General features: G+C 46.5%; 1 protein-coding gene across 10 annotated transcripts in view; it reads left to right on the top strand.

Moving 5' to 3' along the window:
* Positions 1 to 205: 205 nt before the first annotated feature.
* nectin1b (nectin cell adhesion molecule 1b) overlaps positions 206 to 19840 on the top strand; it is a 98465-nt gene continuing 78830 nt past the window's right edge. For all 10 annotated transcript variants that reach the window (XM_029843344.1, XM_029843339.1, XM_029843342.1 and 7 more), the window contains exon 1: positions 206 to 938. In XM_029843344.1, the coding sequence (XP_029699204.1) occupies positions 887 to 938 (52 nt within the window). In that variant the 5' untranslated portion in view covers positions 206 to 886. The remainder of the gene's footprint in view (positions 939 to 19840) is intronic.

Genomic DNA, 19840 nt, shown 5'->3' with positions numbered 1-19840 from the left:
TAATGTTCATTTCAGCCAAGATCCTTGCATTTGACCCACAATTGTGACTTCCTGGGGGGATTACCGCGCCGTTGTTCCACCGCTTTTTTCCAGGACATGCGTTTGCGTTGTGGAGGACAGTCTAAGCCCCGCCCCGCTCGACGTCACTCGATCCCGATCTCTCCCAAAGCCTCCGCGATATTAGTCACAAACACGGCGGTGGGCGATCAGCAGGACGCTGCTCGAAGCGGGATAAAACTACGGCGATTCCGCACCCCTAAGAGCCGTCAGCGGGGGCGCGTCCCTCCATTTTTGCAGTTGCAGCAACTTTACCTCCACCCTGGTCTGACCCCCCCCCCCCCCCCCTCCTCCTCCACCAGCTCTGACGAGGGAGGACCGGGAACCCGAACACAGACTGTGCAGCAGATTATCTGCTCGTGTCGCGGAGAGAAGGCGACGTTTCCCCGGAGGAACTGTCCAAGTGTTGGAAAGTTCCCGGCGCAGCATCGACCGAGGATCCGCCGCCCACTTCAGCGATCACGGGGGGAGACAGAGTCCTGCAGCCGCCGCGGTGGATGGAGCGACAAAGGCTGGATGGTTGAACAAGAAGAGCCGCGCAGATAAGAACTCCGCTCCGTTCTCCATTGAAACGCCACATCGTGGATCTCCCCGTGGGGACCCGGACAGGTTCTGCCTAGAACAAACTCTGGGAACGACGCGAATTTGGTGCTTTGCAGCGGTGAAGCCCCCCCCCCCCAGATCTCCAATTTTCCTAAAGTCTATAACTGGACTATCTGCTGCCTGAGTGGGATTTTCAGAAGTTACATGCTCGTTCTTTCCCGTCTCGATTGAGACCCATTTATCCCACTCTCAGGTTATCAGAGCAGATCCGGATAGTCGAGGAGCCATGGAGACGTGTGCGGGGATATGGATACTCCTGTTTGCGCTGCACATCCAAGGTAGGACGCACGAAATAAACACACAACTAAACAAATCCGCTTGATTTAATCAGCGTTTGCGTGCGCCGCACGGCACTTTTGCGGGAACACGCGTGTTTCATGCGTGCATGGGCGTGGATCGTCTCGTCGGTGTGTTTTGCCGCACATGATACAAAGTGAGACAACGTTCAAGGTGTTTTCAGTCTTTAACGCCGACCCGAACAGCTGCAGCAGAGTTCTGAGAGGGAAAAAAAATTCCCGAATTTACCCGAGCTGCAGGTAGATGGCGCTATAAGCGAACCGAGAGGCTGCCTCCAAGTTCCCCCATATCTCACGGGGATGGCAACTGGGGGCCACGGAGGGTTCCTGAATCCTAATTGAATCCCGCGGCCACATTTCCTCAGCCTGCTGTCCGTGCGTCGGACAGTGCACGGCACAACTTTACACAGGCCAGAATCCAGATGATTTTTATCAGGCCAGGGATTCAATGATGTCAGAGGAGTGACTCAGGATGGGCTGACATTTCTTTTTTGCTCCAGTTGTAGAAATTATACACACACACACACACACACACACACACAGAAAGGGAGAAAGAGATGAGGTGTTGGGGGAGTGCTCTGATAATTTGATGGACAATTTCACCATTGTTTCTTTCATCCACAATCCTCCTTCCTTTTACAACTTATTGGCACCTTTTCTTGGTTTTTATGAGCCCATTCACCATTGGTCTTTAAAAATAAACCCCATTTGCGGTTGGTGCCCATCGGCTGATGTTTGGATCATCGCTGATGTCATCCACATATTCCATCGTAGCTCGATGCGGTGTTTTGGTCCAAGTCTAATTAATCATGAAGGAAAAGCCTCTTTCCTGGTGAAATATTTAGGTGTGTTTCTGTCTGTTTTCTCTCACATCCCCTGAGCTTGAGAAAAAGCAGGACGCTGACCTCGTTCATCGCGAGGCGTCTTAGGGCATCACATGTTTGAGACCGATTGAACACTTTGATCAAAAGCCTTGTCTGATTTACATTGAGATGATCCCTTTGCTTGTGGAGAAGATCAGGATTAACTGGTTCCCTTGGGATTCACGGTGGAAATCTTTTGAAGCTGTTCAATCAAGGGAGTGGAAAATGTCTCAAAAATTGCACCTAAAGCGTCCTGGAAATGTCTCATTTGAGTAAAGCCCAATTAAATGTCACATGAATGCCCACCGCTCTGCCTTTAAAGCTTTATTAACCACAGCAACTGCGTCATGCACGCCTTTAGTCATCCTCAGATGGGGAAGGCCTTGCAAATGTTTCATTTCAGCTGTTGTTTGGACTCATGTCTTTTGAGATGCAAAAACAAGAATTTGGTCTTTCACCCCGAGGTCAAAGGTCACGGCCATAAACGCCCGCCGTCTTTGATGGCCCAATTGATATACGACACGTTCCAGACTTTTTCTTCATTATCCAGTGACACACAAGCTTGGGGCTGGCCCCAACAGACGCGGGCGGCAGTAACCCTGCTGCAGATCGCCTGCAGGGAAGCCATTTGTTCTTGTCCCCGTAATAACCGTTTGCATCAACGGTGCCAAATTCATAAACAGAATTTTTTAGATTTGCTGGCCAAATATGAAAAACAGCACATTTATACTAATGGATTGGTAAATAATAATGGCAGCTGTGTTCCTATTTTCTTATATTAGTGAGTGCTCCCTTCAGTGTTGCAGACTGACGGTTAATTGAGTGTAAATTGAGCTAACGAGCAGGTGGTTGTTTATGGCTTTGCTCCATCCTCCGGTCCCGCTGATGCGCAGACTCCTAGGTATCACCCTACACTGTGGGATAAGGAGATTTTCCAGCTCTAATTCCTCATCTTTGTTGGATTAAACATTTGGGAATTGAGCGCTAAATGGTGGGCAAGCATCAATTTCTAGTGTGCAATTATTCGGGAATGGAAAGAAATGTCTGGCTGCGGGATCATCTTTGAGGTAATTTGGCAGAAGAAGAGCTGAAGTCACCCTGCCGGTGGAGACCCCCACGTTCTCTCCTATAATCCGAAGCAGCTTTGGTGGCAGTTTTGTTATTCTGAGAGCTGCTGCCCTGCTTTTCATTTCGTTTGATTCTCCGTTCTTGTCCCAAGAATGACATTCCTGTCTAATTTTACAGATAACAGCACAATTTTCTTCAAGTTCATCGTGCCTCGTGGAGAGTCTTTTCATGTAGCGGTGCCACGATGGTCTGTCAGAATGATTCCACGTGCACGAATGGCACATTCTGCACTGATTGATTTATTGAACAGATGGGGTGTCTGAGGAGAGTTGCAGGATGGTCTTTTTAATAAGTGGCAAGTTTTTGATTTCGAGTACTGGAACAGGCAGGGGAATGTTGCTTCAGATGGTCCAGGGAACAGATTTCCCTTTGTCGCGTTGGGATTATTGTTTTCTTTGAAGATTGCTGTCAATTCATCGAGAGTCGCTGTTGCATAGCTTCAGATTGTCGGGATCCTGGTTCCTTCAGGGAGTCTCTCTTTGGTTCCTGCTGAGGTGATGGATGGTGGAGAGAGCAGAGGCAGTCCTGGGTGACTGGCTGTGGGGGAGCTGACAGGAGATTAAACTTTACTTTTGTTCGATGAACCAGTGGAGGCATCTGGAGTCTTCAACTTCATTGCTTTGAGCATTTGGCTCAGTTTTGGTCGTGCTGTCAGCTTTCAGCAAATCCTTGTGAAAACACAGAGGTGGAATGCCTGTTCTTGTCTGCGGTGATTGCGAAGAACTGTGGCCTTATGCTGCCGCAGGAGCCGCTTGTGCCTCTTTTTGAGAGCACATTTAGTTCCAAAAGCAAAAGTGAGCTCTTGGATTTCTCCTGCAGTTGTTGACGCCCATTTTCAACTGGAGAGGGTCCTAGTACAAAGGCTACCTATCACAGCACATATAAATAAAACATACCAAGAAGCATTGAACCTAAATAATAGAAAGGTTAGGATAAAATGGAGTAATGCACATGCTAGACTGCACAATTACTATTAAAGGCTGAAAGAAGGTTTAGTTGAACTCTGGGTCCACAGTTCATTGCCAGTACTGCTGAAACTGAAATAGCTATTTAACACACAAACATTCATTATAGAGCCATTTTTTATATCTTTTATGCTTCTGGTGGTTGGCTGGGTCTCTTCTGCACAACCTTGAACCTGAGAAAGGCTTTTGAGTGAATCATTCCATGTCGTTTTAGCTTCTACCTGTTGGGAATTATACATCTATACAGGTTTATTAATTTGATCATATAACTCCTCCACACATGTATGCTGTGGCTAAATGATGATCCTCCATCATCAACACATGACGTGGGACTCATATTGTAACTCCATACACTGACAGCCTGAGCTGCCGAGCCGCTCGCCTTTGTCTCTGGTCAGTGTTGTTAGTCTATTTTGGTAGTTCTCTCTTTTCATGGAGTCACCATGTCAGGACTGAGTGAGAAATGAGACCATGAAGATGTTTCAGGTTTAAAATCCTTGTTATTCTTCTATTGTTTTGATTACGGAATCGCAGACACAGTGAAGCGAGACAAAGGGAAATCGATAAAGGGATCAACTCTTGCCTGGAGCTTCTCTTATAGTTTGGTATTAATCTGTCAGGTCTGTTTGGTTCTATTCAGCCCATCCATGTCGAGAGATTGAATGGCTAATTCCTCTTCACGGGGAGGAGGCTGACTATCCCTACACTTGTTTGGAGCCGTAGTTGAACCCCAGTTCTCAGATATCCCTTTGGCATCGGTGAAAAAGGCTTATCGGGGTTGCTGAGATGATGTAAATCTATTCAGAAGGAAAGAAGGAAATATTCGGATTCGGACTCTTTTTCTTTCTGTGACACCATCTTCGCCTGCCGGCATCAATGGGAGTTGCTTTGCACCGGTTCTCCCACAGTGCTGATCTACCACCTTAAATAACTGTCTGGGTTTACAACTGGAGTATTTAGTGTTTGGCTGATCCGGGACTGGAAGAGTGGATAATTCCCAGCCTTCTTTCTAAGGCTGTATGTCTTTAAAGTAGATCTGATCTGCACGGCTCATTCGCTCCATCCTGTCATCGTCAGAGCCTCGCCGATGTGCAAAAGCTGAGCTGTTGTCCCTCCATTAAGAGTCCAAGATAATCAGCGCCTGAGCCGCTAACTAAGTCTGAGCCTGGAGAGGGAACCCGGTGTCGTATCACGGGATTGTAAACTGTGCAGCGGAGAAAGCATCACCAAAACACAAAAATGCAATAAAGCGCCGTCAGCTTGATTAGCTCAGGGCTTTTGTTGCTCTGGCGTGTGATTCTGGGTTCAATCCCTGCTCCAGTCGAACCAGCAACCAGAGATTCATCCAACAACTGGTGGACAAGTCGAGGCTGTTGTACAGACTTCTTGGCTGATTGGAGGCATTTTCTTATTTTGCAGCCAGGGAATTGGACACAGTATCCTACTGTTTTGTATTTGTGTTATTGTGGATTTATAGTTTAGAATTCATCTCTTGGGAGTCTTTCCTGTCCTACACGTTTTGCTATTCTGCTTGATTTGTATGGTGATCGTGTCACTTTACAAAAATGGCATATTTGAGTGATATCAGCTAGGTTGACGTCAAAATTCCCGATCTGTGAAGGCAGTTTCTGCTCTTCCTACCATAAATCCTCCCTTATGTGTGGCTGAACTGGGATATTAGTTTGTGTGTGTGTGTGAGGGGGGGGGGAATCTCTCAAATTGAACATAACTATCAGTCTTGTTCAGAGTAGAACTCGCAGGACCTTCTGCTGGAACATCACCTCCAAACGTGACCTCACTTGGCTGAAAATGTGTCATTAAATGCTGTGCTTGATAAGGATTAATAGTGCTTGTTTAATTTTCTATATGTTTCTACATCTATATCGACACCAGAGAATCAGCACAGTCCTGAACGGGGGTGGCTGAGAAATGGGGGGGGGGGGGCGTCTGTAGCAGCAGCGGTGTGGGGAGGGATGGAGGTGCGGAGGGGTGCTCAGAAAGCACAAACACATTTCTGTATTCTCTCTGATGTATAGCTCAGCTTCCAGCATGCTGCAGCTTTGGGCAAAGCTCCTTAGTGCCCCCGTCCTGTGCACACAGATGAGTGAAACCCGACCGATAGCAGGTTAGCTCTGTCCGTCTGTCTGTCGGTCGGAATTCTGTCAGCGTTGGAATCAGCCCATGTGTTGGAATTCAGAAGCAATCGATTAGCTATATTTCGACAGAGTGCGACAGGTTTTATGCCTTATTTCCTTTAATCTGGGCCTTTAATCTCACACTAGCACCCGCCATCAGATGGAGATTAATGTCACCGTATATGGACTCGTTTTTTATGTTACGGTGAAACAGAAGATAAACACTAAGTTGTCCTGCACTTTGGCATTGATCCTTCCATTTTGTTAGTGGAGTCCATGCCAGAACAGCTAATGTAGTCTGTTATCGATTCCTTGGTTTCAAGCCTGACTGAATTTCACTCCGGGGCTGCATTGTTTTCACAAAATCAGGTGCGCCAGATGGCCTCCACCGTCTTCTGGTATGCCCTCTCTTTATTTATGCCTTAACACCGGCAATAGCCGGAGGTGCTGAGTGTGACTTATTCCATAGCCATAGCATTCCAGTGAACCTGATATCTGGGGGACATCTTGATGGGAGAACTTCAGTTTTATACATTGGTCAAAAATCTGGGATGTAATCAGACTTGGCTGTAACATAGGACTCCAAACACTGTACATATATTGCCTGTGAACAGCCCAGGTTTCATGTTTTTAAAATAAAATAAAAAAAAACACCTCTCTGTATCCTTGGGTCTTTGAGTCGTGAGCTCGCTCTCAGTCTGGACAGATATGGAGATGAACGTCGGCCACGATGTGGTCATTTGTTTTCGCTAATACGCTGCAATAGCATCACTATTTAAACATGGGCAGTGGTTTATTTTAGGAATCTGAAAGTCACCCCCAGAAAACCTCTGTTCGTCTGTCTGTCCAGCATGAGTGAGCACTGCTATTAAATACAAAAGAAAATCTGTTGGACAGCTGGTTTGGTGGACTGTGGGTCACAACCAGACCACCGGAGCTTCCCGTTCAGCCTAATAACAGTACAGAAAATGACAGCTCATCCTGAGAGTCATTGTGAGACTCCAGAGGGAACGCCACCTCCAGCACATGAGCAGGGTGGCACAATGGAACTGAGTGTCTCTATAGAGCGTGCCTGTTGTACAGAAGAGGCCCCTCTTCGTTTGTTTTAGTTGGCTAACTTTTGAGCCGCAAAATATATTTTTGTTTGCTCTCTGAGATTTCAAGCGGCGGAATCCGTTGGGATGGGGCACACTTGACAACTGGAGCTGTTTGTTTTATATTGAGAGGTGGCCAGAATGATGGTCTGCATGTTTTTATGATGTGAAACCAGTAAAAAAAACAGTTTAACTGCTGAAGAGATTCTTGGACAAACATGGCTGTGCTGTGATCCTTCTGCCCTGAATACAGCACGAGTATAAATCATAAACAAGCAAAGCAAATAAAGAGAATATATATTCGGTGCATTTATAGGAGCAGTGGACTGGTTTATGAACGGTGCCCATAAATCCAGGATGTGCACACAGCCTCCACGGTTGTGTTCCCCTTCAGATATCTCACAGTGACGACTGCTGCAGCCGCCACAGTGAATTATGGGAAGTCACTCTTAAGTCTCCTTCATAAGGACTGAGTGTCCTCATTCTGGTGAGAACTGCGGGCACATTTATTACACTTTCAGGTTATTTGACTCTCGCATGCTTTTAAATGCAAAACGGCACAAACAGTTTGATGGAAAGACTTAGGCGCAGACGTTCCCTTTCTTACCATCACCGTGATTAGATGTTGACAGCTCAGAGGTCAAGGGTACAATGACCTCAGATCTGCTCTGGTACCTCCAGGGATACCATGTTTCTTTTGGTCAGATATGCGACGATTTTCTGGCCGTGTCAGATGGTCTCATGTGTTTCAGACCTACGATTGGACCATGATTAAAACAGGTTTCAGACTCGGAGCTACTGAACAATCTAGAACTAGCTGAGTGCCCTCAGACCACTTTCAACCGTGCTTTGTCTGCGTTACTTGTTATTACCCCTCAAGGTAATTTTAGCTAATGCGGAATATTTGCATATCAAACGTGGGCTCTACCCCTCACCCACTTCTCCCTCTCCTCCACGTGTCTCCGTGCTTCTTCCAGCTGAGTGCGTTTGCCAGGCATTTCCACATGGGAGCTTCCACTCTGGCAGTGCAGATTTTCCTTGGCTTCATATTTGGATGTAGAATTAACCACTCAGAAGTCTGGAATGGGCTTTGATGCCAGTAAAGGAATCACACAGGGCCATTTTGTACTTCACAGCAATTGTTAGCGGATGCCTCAAGATGCCTGATGCCACGTTAAACCAGAGAAATAGAAAATTTGGTGAGGGAGGTCAAGGTTGTCGCCCTCCCTCACCCATGTGCTGAATACACGAGTTGCATTGTAAGTTATGCAGAGATGAAGTGGCCCCATGAACGCCCACACATGACCCCACACCCACGTAGCTCCCAGACTCTCAGATGCATGAGCATCCACAGCTAATTTTACTGCCTTTGTTGTTGTTGTAGAAAAGTTCCTCTTTGAATTAAACCCTGTGTTTTGTTGACCTAGATCAAAAGGCCATCAATATTTATTTGATATTTGACATTAGTAGTTACTCCTCAGCCAGCATTTGGACCCAGGACTTGGAATCCAAAAAAACAGCACATGACTGAGAGTGAATCTGTGGTTAGCGGAGCAGCGCAGCTAAAATACCCCCGTTTTTACCGCCGGTTTTCTTGGCATCGTCCACCCCCAAGTTTCAAATTGTTCTGCAGATTGGGTTCACGGATTTTTACCTTCCTTCCGAACTTTACAAAAAAAGAGCAAGGGGAAATAACAGCATAAATTTGAAAAGAAAGACGGGACTTTTATGTGGAGCCTATGGGGAATGGCAGTTTGAAGAGGGTCATGCTGTTCCTGAATGAGCCTATTTTCCAAAGAAAGGTGATTATATTTGCCTTGATTTAATGTTCTTGGCTGAAATTCTCCCTGGGCACATTGGGGCTGTGAGCTGGAAGAGCAGGCTAGTGCAAATAAAAGTTGAGTTTTTTGTGGCAAAGGGGAAGCCAGAACCCCACGTAGAGATTCCAAAAGTGTATATGTAAGTTGCTATAATACTGGAATAGTAATATTAATATCAGCCTCTTTACTTCAATGAAAGGCTTAATTATCTAATGGTTATTCATTACTGTTTAACGCTAACTTTTATTAAGTTTCTTTAAGGGAAGATCAATTGGGAAAAGCTGAGCGATCATTGGATTTGCTCTTCTCTGCAGATTCCACTCCTGCTGTTTGTGAGTTTAGAAAAATGAATGTAGAGATGCTGAAAGTATTAGCGGCGCTCCGCTGGAAGAAATAGCACAGGAGTGATTCCGTACAGTGTTATTGAGGATTTAGAGGGGTAATCTGATTGATTGGGCCATAGGATTTGTCTGTCATTCTGGCAGCGGGTTCCCTAACGCGTTGGGGGCGAGATGGGGCGTTCAGGAGCAGTGTGGTTTGTTCCCTAACGCCACCTTTCATTCTCGCCCTGCTGGTGCGCAGTGAGTGGCGTGGAGTTTGTTTTTGCAGGGATGATGCACTGAAGTATGAATGTGCATCTGTGCGTGTGGATAAGTGTGTATGGTAATGTGCACCCTTGCTACAGAAGCATGTTCACGTTGCCGGTGCGACTCCCCCCTGATCCTGACCCACTTTCATTTCCCTGCTCGCCGCTTCCTCTTTAATTGCCACGCGGCGCACTGAGGCCATCTGCTCGACTGAGGCCTGTCGCCATGGAGATGTTGGGAGGCTTTTCGGATTTGCTGTGGAGTGACCAACAGGGAAATGGAGGTCAGATAATGGGGGTAGGGTGTTAGACAGTAGTAGGGGCACCAGGAATTTCATGGCTTACTCATCCGGGAAGAGCTCATCTGTATGGACCGAGAGATCAGCATATGCAGAGATGAGACTTTTTTTGTTTTTGCTAATATTCATATTATCTGAACACAGTGATGGAATGTTGTTGTTTGGAACTTTAAGTAACTTTGCCATTTCCAAATTCAACTTTTCAATCCAACACATGAATACATTCTTTTTTCCCTGCAGATTATAATGCGATGGAGTGATGATCATAAAAAAAGTTGATTGTTGCATTTAATATTGGACTGGTGCAGGGGAGGATTCAGGTCATGGGCATTAAATGCGTTAAAGATGAGGATATATTTTAAAAAAGCAACATTTCAACTGTATTTGCTCTTGTTCTGTCACCTGCATGGTTGTTTCATCTCAGGATCCACAGCTTCTCCTCCCTTAGGTCTTCACTAGGTGCAATTTACACATTCAAATGTTCTATTCCTGTTCCACTGCATCCTTTTCAAAGTAGGCGTTATCATTTTAAGTTGTTAATCTTCAGCGACGCTAATAAAGTAATGCTATTGACCTTTGTCCCAGTCCCTGTGTTGAGCTGTGGGAGGCACCCTTTATATTTACTCCTCATTTAAAAGTAAATTCTGGGATCTGCCATTTATGCCTTGTCATTTATAGGTCAATGCAACATTAGTAACCTTGTAGAGTAGAGTTTGGACCAAATATGGTGTCGCCCTTCCCACTGTCACCTGAGCTGCAGGCGTTTGAAGCAAAGCCACCGTTGCAATGATGCAGATGTGGATGTTTTATATTCTATACTTAAATTCAATAAAAAAAAAAACAGGAGTGGCTTAGGGGAAGATGGCAGCACAGAAGAAAATCCTGACAACTTGCAAACAAGTGGGCAAATGGTTAGCAGAGCTGCTGTGGGGCTAAATTAGCATATTCATAGATCCCTGGGACGAGGCAAAGGCGTGATGTCACATTGCAAGCAGCCTAAAACCATGGAGGGATTTTAAAATTAAAAATAAAGCCGGCGCATCATTTAAGAAACAGAAATGCTTAAAGGCAGCCTGAGCTGCACAAGATACGGTATGTGACATCATAGCGGTGCGACACCGTAGCATGCTAATAAAGACAGACGTGTTCCACGGGGTGCTGCAGGTTTTATCACAGCATTAAAGCAAAAAAAATTTCTACAAAATTTTTTCAAAATTTCTACAAAACAGGACGACAGTTCTGTGTATTCTTCAGGAAATAATACTCCACTTAAACTAATAGTTCATTTGTGAGGAAACCTCCGCATTGCCGCAGCACAGTGACATGTTTTAGTCCCCACATTGTGGCAGACATTGTGAGTCCTTCGTACATCTTTTCCTTTCAGCTGCAATGCTTAACAAGTCAGACCGCCCACGAAGGCTGTCAGAATCCACCAACTTTGATTTATCTGCATAGATGCCTCAGACAGCTTATTTTGCCCCTCCATCATCTGTCGGAGAGAAACTAACACGGGAAGCTGTGACAGCAGAGAAGGTAGCTCTGTCAATTTCAACGTTAGCAGGAGCTTGATCTCAGCGCTCCTCCAAATTTACAGTCGGAGCTGAAGTCACAAGACCGTGTCGCCCATATGGCTGTAATTGGACCGGCCGGTCTTCAGCAGTGTGAAAAGAGACAGAAAGACACTTTGGCAGCGGGCAGTGCAGCCAAGGTCGTGATGCCGGCCACATGATATGCTGTGTTTACCACCCTGCCCCCCCCCCCCCCCCCCCCCCCTCGTCCTATCACGGCGCACCCAGCTGCTGCTGTGCAGAGGTGGGGTGTGAGATGCTGCTCTGCTCTGGATTATGTGCTCCAAGAGATTAATCAAATCATATGATGTTATGCTGTCAAAGTTGAGTCTTGCCACATGTGCCCCAGAAGCTGTATTCTGCATGACTTTGTGCTGTTTTGCTGTCATCAAAGGAGCGTCGCAGCTCAGCCTCGTTTTGCTGTCGCTACAAACTCGGCGCGCACGGCGTGCTGTGTGATCAAGTGATCCAAAGTGATCCGTGTCGTCATTGTTTTGCTAAATTCCCCATTGCAGTTTGAAAGCAGGCCATAAAAAGGCATCGCTGTCATTAGCCCATATGCTGCCTGCGCGGTGCCTTTTTGACGTTGCCCGCCTCCCACCTCATGACTTAGAGGAGATTTATCACTAATTTTAGCATTATCCGTCATCAGACTCTCCTCCGCATCCCTGTCCACGGGTGCTGCTGCTGCCCACACATACTGTAAATAAGGAAGCGGCTGATAAATAATTAACTGGGCAGAATAGTTATTCATGGTCCCTCCTGATGAATTCCGGGAGAAGAGGGTGCCGAGAGCCGCTCGATAGATTTACTCATGCCGGCCGATGCTGATGCGAGGGAGCGCGCTTCATAATGGAGGATGAGAAATTGATCAGTGGTGAATGAGTGTCAGGAGAGCTTTCACAGCCACAGCTGCCTTTCACACCTTGAGCTCGCAGGATCCATCACGCGTCGGCTGCAGTGCACGCCGAGGCGCTGCAGCATCTCCGAGCACGCGTTGTTGAGCACAAGTGTCAATACGGGATAATTCGCGGTTCTTCTCTTCACCCTCTGGGCGATTATGCAAAAAGTTAGCACCAACCCCCCTCCCCCCCAAAGATGCTCTTGCTCGAAATCTTCACTCGTAATCATCACAGCATTAAAAAGCAAACATTCATGAGGGCGGGGGGAGTGTTCTTGTGATTATTAGCAGCTTTTCAGGCACAGTTATGCATTTCCATTCTGTCTGCATTTGATGGAGTAATGGAGGCCCATTGTGTTGAAGCTCTCTTTGAGTGGGGAATGACAGTCATGCATATTCAGTCTAATCCCCGGGGTAAAGGTCTGGTTTATTTAGCATTTGCACAAAGAGCGTCTCCAAAACTGAAAACATCTAACGGTCTATATTCTGCAAATATGCATCGGGTGATGAATAATATGCTTTTAAAATTTCCCATAAGATAAACAAGATCCATGAATGGGAGGCTTATCGCGCTTCCAGGTTTACCTTCCCACACACACTTCTTCTCTGAAGTTTTTCAAAGGCCATTTAAGAGCGGAAAGAATGGAAACTACAATTAAAGGATATTATATTGTGAATTAAAGATATTTCTCGGAGCCGTGTGTGCTGGATCTTTCAGGCATGAAAAGCTTCTTTGTGCTGCACACGTACTCCCTGAGATGTAGCCACTGTTGATATTCATACAGTGGATGAATGCGTGGACTTCCTGAATAAGTAGAAGATTACAGGAATTAGTGCATGGCGATAATGCAAGTTTGCTGGAATCCCCATAATCGTCAATTACGACTTCATCGGTGCAGGGGTCTAAACCTGCTCCCCCATGTTGCGTGACTCAATAATGCATCCTGCAGTCATGTCTTTGTAAAGCAGGTTTCCGTCCCACTGTATTTCCCCAGCCAAACACGCTTCCATGGAAAATGAAAAGCTTCATGCGGAATTAATGGACATATTGTGATGCGGCTATTTTCACGTTGTCGTTAGAGTTGGGAGGGTGGGGGGGGGGGTCCACTTGCTCGATCCGGCTCGATCGGCCTCGTGCTGCCGAGGGCGATCCAGACAACTTCCTCTCAGAGTTTATTCAGCAGATTAATTACACTGAGTCCATTAGTATTCTCCACTTGATCCCTAGATTCATGGTGGATATTTATCAGAGGGTATCGGGGGGCTGTTGGCGTAGCAACAACACTTCAGAGCTCAAACCTGAGCAGATAGGAGGGGGAAAAAATCTCCCACCAAGATGATTACAAAGGATCCACTTTCAAATGGCTAACCTCTCTGCGGGGATTTCTACTGTGATTTATTATTGCAAAGGCTTTTGCTCCGCCCCTTTCTAGTATGTGTTTTAAGTGTCGGAGGAAATGAATATGTCTGACAGACTGAATGAGCTCGGACAGCTTCGCCGCGGCTCATGCATCGCGATGAAGTGTGTTCAGGCTCGTGCGCAAATTCAACTCACACGCACAACACAAAGTGCTACATGCCATACGACTCAGCCCCCCGGTGCGTGCGTGCGTGTGAATATTTTTAGTAACGGGAGTGCACCCACAGTGGTCTGTGTTTCTAACGCGATGTGTCAGGGTGGCATCATGTTGAGGAGCCAGTCAGATGGTCCTTAGCGCTGTTTCGCCCAGAGCTCTGCAGACTGTGCCCAGCACCGCAGGGGGGTCACGTGCTGACCTCATTGTGTGCACGAGTAAGTGCTCTCTGCAGCATCTCTGTGCTGCTTCCCTCCACATAATTCGGAGCTGTAATGGCTAATAAATTGGTTTTCCTGGTACAAATATGCTAACCTCACTAAAGTCAGTGAGGCACGGAAGCATTTGAAGAATATAATGGCTCGCTTGTATGAAAAAACACATTGTGCAGTCACAAACAGTTACAACACCCTCACTTATGTGTAATTGGATGAAAGTACACACATACACAGGCAGGTTAATGTCCTATCTGCGTGCTTTAGCCGTCGTGACAAGTTGGCACACGTATTTTCCTGTTTTTTCTGAGACACTGTAGGCAAAAATACGCAGATCCATCTTGTCTTCCCCTTTCAAGACTTGTGAAATTCTCACGGACCCCCTCCTGGACCTTCAAAGCCTGCAGCTGTCCGCTTTCTTCACCGCTACATTAACTCCTGCAGCCTCTGCTGCTCCACTGAAGCAGATGCAGCCTGAAGAAAACAAAGCTGGGAGGCCGGGGGGGTTAATAACACTCATCTAGAGGTCTGTCGCTCTGTTGCCAGGTGTGACACACTCAAAACACACTTGGCTTCCGTGCGTTGATGCCCTCTGACCTCCGCCTTCCCACCAAGCACGCGGGGCTGAAAACATGTAGAGGAAAAATGTAAATCCCGGACCTGAAGGGTCGCGCTGCAGCCTCTTTGTCGAGCAGAGAGGACAGGAAGTGAGGGCACAAATATCCCAGCGGTGTTTAGTTCTTGTTTTTCAGACTGTTGTTCCGAGCAGGTGGACAGCAGCTGAACAGCGGTGTTGCCGAGCGGAACACCTCTCTCACAAACCTGGGTCATTGCTTGGTCGTTTCCTCTTTCTCTATTCAGATCATTTTCATTTTATCGCCATAACGTTATTATTTTGAGCCTCTTAACCAGGAACAATCCTTCTAGATGTAAGTTTACACATCCACGACCACAGTGGGACCTCTCCATTCCAGTCAGATCTTCTATTGTAAAGGTTTGTAGCACATTCAGGTCATATGACAACGGACCATCAAGGTCTTGGCCATGAGCACAAGAACAATAGAGAGATTTGTCTTTCACAGCTACGCGCTCATCCTTCCCTTCATTTTCTGTAGCAGAAATTGCCAAATGATGCTTTTCCGGTGGAACTCCTGCGACACAGCTGCCTGTTTGCGTCGCTCACCTCTGTGTTCTGCAGCAACGCCGGCCCCCAATGTCGTCACCGGTGGCCTTGACTCGCGTAGGAAGCCGCTGGTCGCAGGATCTCACAGGCCGGACACTGAAGCTCATCCCTAAAATTCATCAAGCGTCGACGCGGAGGCCTCGTTGAGTTTCCTGCGCGCCCACCTGCAGGCGAGACACTCGTACAGCTCTGTGACATCTGCTGGGCTGGATTTAGTCGCGGTTTTGTTGATCTGTTTCGGCACTGGCCTTTCATTTGCCTGCACAGTCACAGTGCTAATGCTAACCCCTTGGTTATTTTTCTGTTTCCACCCCCATTTTTACATGCTGCAGAATGTTCCCCCAGAAGTGATGTGACATTTAGAAAAGCAAGGCCTTCAGCTGAATTGCTTTTTTGGCTTCTGAACTATTGCTACTGAACAGCAGGGCCAAAATTTATACAAATGAAGCCACTGTATCCTCACAGTCGCTGCTGTTGGCTGTGTTTGCCTGGTTCTCTCTGCATCCCTTGATAGCTTCTTCTCAGGTAAACCGTGTGTATCACCAGATGTCAGGGACAGAGCTGTGGTCCTGACAAACAGTGGCCGTAGTAGAACAACATCGATCATCCTGAGGCCATTATGGGGCGTCCCACCTCATGCAGCCAGGCAGAGGGTGGCGTTCAGTTTGACGTGCCAGCGCAGATGCTAAATGACAGTGACACAAAGAGGGGACCCGCCACCAGGTCCTGACAGGGCACTTTTCTATAGAGGAGAGGCTTGACTTGACTTACAGGCCCAACCCCAGGCCTGATTACAGCACCTCTCCACACCTCTTTTAATGTTTGTATTTTCCTTGATGAGAAGCGTTTGTCCTTTTGAAGTGATGTGAAGGACGAATCTGATTAAAATTCAATTCCAGCCAGGAGGTTACTTTGCCTTTTGTTACTTGACATTTTATTAATTGGAGCTTTCTGTTGTGTGTTTAAATTGGAAAAGGTTTCTGTGAAGTGTCATTCTGGCTGCGTTTACAGGGATTTTAACCCTTAAACTGGGTTGCGTCATTGAAAAGTCTCATTCCAACTTCTTCCCTTTCTTGAAATAAGGAAGCCTCTTGAGAAAAAGCGGCAGAAACATTTGTGACATTCTGCTTCACCTTGGATCCATTTTCTCAGATTCCTCGGAGCAAAATGACAACTTGAGACTCTTTGTTAATGTGCAGAACATGAAACTTGCCATGTCTGCAGGCCAGCTGTCATTATGACATCGATACACACACTTTATTCAGATGACACAGCCCTGCCTTTCGCAGAGTTGCCTTACTTGCTCAGTAAGTAAGGCAACTCGATGCTGGTTTGGGATGTTTGTTCTCCAGTAATCTAACAGGCTTAGTTTCCTGTAAACCTCTCAGTTTCACTGGAGTTCTCATGTGTCACTGTAAAATGCTCTATATATATTCAAAAATGCACGATCCTGCACCGCCACACCTCCATCTCCATCACAACCGGGAACATTCCATTAATGGTGCCACCCACCTGTTCTTGGAACACCTCAAGAGGGACTTTTTGTTTTCAAGAGTGAAATTTTCCCCCTAAATAAATTCATTTCATTGAAACATAAAATCTTTGTTACCTCACACCAGACCGCCTGGGTGGGAATTGTGTCTTCGTTTTCTAATTCAATGACTTTACGGCTTTACTTTTTGTCCTGCTTTTCTCTTTGCCTTTAAACAGTGGTGCAGCGGTCCGTCCTCAGACCCTGTGCAGCCATTGTTGTGATGGGTGTAAAATAACAGTGTGACATGGCAAAAGGTCTTTGTTGATGTGAAATTGGGCAATTTCTTTCTGAAAAAAGGATTCAAAAAAAGAAAAACAACAACTACCAGGACAATTTAGAGGGGGTAAAGGTCATAGTTGAACACAACGGGCTATTTCAACTCTGCTGATTAAACTACCTGTTTCATTTTTTTTGAAACACTCATGTTGGTAGATCATTGCTCACATTAGCGTTTGCTCAGCAAATGATTCTGTCATTATTCAGTTACCTTCTTTGGCATTTGTTTAATTTTGCAGCCTACAGCTTTCCTCCCTCCAGCCTTTTCTACTACACAAAAAGGCATCATTTAAGGCATCAGAGTTACCAGAAAACCACTGTTTTTTTGTTTTTTTAAAAAAAAAATTAACCTCATTTCCTAACACTACGGTATTAGGAACAAGAATCTTTACATGAGGGGGCTTTAATGAGGGGGCAGGTGGGATGCGAGTAACAGGGCCACTCCCAAACGCACGCCGCGACAGCTTCATCTGTGAAACCATATTCTCCCAGGGCTCAACGCCTGCCTGAGGATCACTGAGACCGTTTAAGATTACATGTCTGCTGGCAAGGAGCAGCTCATAGGTGAAAATAATTGGCTTTGTCACCATCCGACCCTCCAATCCACCTCCTCCGCCCCCCTTCCTCACAGTGTTGACGACAAATGCAGTTACCCAGCGAGGGAGGGGAGGCCTCCAGCCCTCTTCCAGCCACCTGAGCCTCTCGGCGAGTTCGCACCGTCGCTGTTTCCTGCTCCCCTGGCTTATAATCAAGAGAAGGAACCCTTCTGCCCCCCCGCTGATTGGGTGTAAAAGAGGTTGTAGACCTAGTTTGGGGCAATTAGTGGAAGAATGCCAGACGGTAATGGAACACAGAAGTGTTGGCAAAGCATTATGATGAGATTATTGGGGCCACAGTAAGTTAAAAAAGAGGACATTTGCCTAGAGGAAGAGTAACTGTACATGCATGAAACAGTAAACTAGCAGATCCTTGGGAGGAGAAGGGCCGCGCACAGCAGGGGGCTTATTAAAGAGGAGCATTATGGGAACATGAGGCTGCTCAGCACAACAATCTAAATATTTTTGAAGTAACGCAGATGGCGAGGCACAAGGGAGCGCTCAGGAGAGGAAACAATGGTGAATGGGCATCGCTGTAGTAATTAAACTCTAATTTGTGTTGACGGCAGATACACCGCCGATTCTTCAGCGCGACTCTGCCAAACCTGATTGGTGACAGCAGAAAACCCTTTTGTGTTGACACAAAACAACTTGAGCAAAAAAGAAAAAAAAAACACCCAGGGAGAAGAGAACCATGGGAATTATTGGGGACGCTTTAAATGTCACAGTTTGAAAACATCAGACACGGAATGCTCCAGATACACGGCCTTTTCCTCTTGCCGCTCCTGCTTTGGGGGGGGTCTTAACAAGTAGGGGTAGATTTTCGGATGTAGTAAACCTCGTAAAGAAATTCTCACGTGTAAGTAATTTGGCTTGTTTATTTGCTGTAGCATTAACGAGACATCCCACTGAGGCTTTTGGGAAGTCAATTTGTTCTGTTTCATAGTTTATAGCGGCTACAAGGAAATAAATAAAAAAATACCTTTTTTTGGAACAGTCCATCAATTATTAAATTTAATTTAACAAACTAATCTCAATCCCAAATGTATTGCCTGTTTAAAGTAGCTGGATGCTGCAAAATAATATTCAGCGGATCCCGTAGGTGTATTGAATCTATTACAAATATGAACCGTACTCATCAGCAGCCATCATTTGGATTCGTTAAATTATGACATTTTTATTCTAGTTTGTGCAGAGTTATTGTTGGGAGTTCAACAGCAACCTCATGGCATTTTCCTTTTCCCCCTTCCTCCCTCATGAATGCTGGCGCTGCCAAAGTGTCACTAGAGCTTTTAAATAAATAATGACAGTATGCACTTATCTGTTGACAGCTCTGCACCCCCCCTCCCCCCTCCCCCTGTGGAAGTTCAGGTTCGAGCTGTGATGAGAAAGACAAGCCCCTGCCTGCAACTACGCCGCAGAATCAACCGTCTCTCAGCCGGAACAATTACTCATAATGCCAGGGGTTCAGCCCACTGAATCAGGCTCTTGTTCAGCCGCCGCGTGACCGTTCCCGACATGAATCATCCCTGATATTCCCGAACCTGTACAATTTACACAGGCCTCAACATTTGCTCGCCGGCACGTCGCAGAATTAGAGGGAGAACGGGAGGTCAAGCAAACGTGTCGCAAGGAGCCATTTGGTGGGAATAGAGAGACACAAACAGATGTGTTAGTGAGGATGACAATAATGCTCCCCCCCTCCCCCTACCATGGGTGTCGGCTTTCCTCCGGAGAAAACGTGTCCTTGGTGCAAATGTTGGAGAATTTGTGTGTTTTGGCTGCTTATATGACACACTGTTATTTATTGTTCGGTGCAGAAGACGGCCCGTAGAACCTTGAGAAATGATTTGCACACGGCGGGCCGATGGTGGCGTGTTTGCCTCGGAGCAGGGCTGCCTGGGGTTGCAACCATCTCATATTGGCCATGTCGTGGTCACGGCAACGTGTAGAAATTATATGTGACTCTGGCCAGAGAGTAAGCTGCGGTGGAGCTGGCCACACCCTAAGTCACCCACACGTCTGCACCAAACCAAAGAAAAGCAGTCTGTGTGACATCAGCTGTGGCCTGGGCCGTTGAACCGGTCTCTGTATGGGAGCCGTAATCTGGAAAAGCCGTTGAACTCCCCCTCAGGTGCTTTGTGCGT

Source organism: Takifugu rubripes, chromosome 11 (genome assembly GCF_901000725.2).
Source record: "Takifugu rubripes chromosome 11, fTakRub1.2, whole genome shotgun sequence".
NCBI lineage: Eukaryota > Metazoa > Chordata > Actinopteri > Tetraodontiformes > Tetraodontidae > Takifugu > Takifugu rubripes.
Note: the sequence above shows the minus strand (reverse complement) of the source record. Positions and strands in the feature narration are given on the sequence as shown.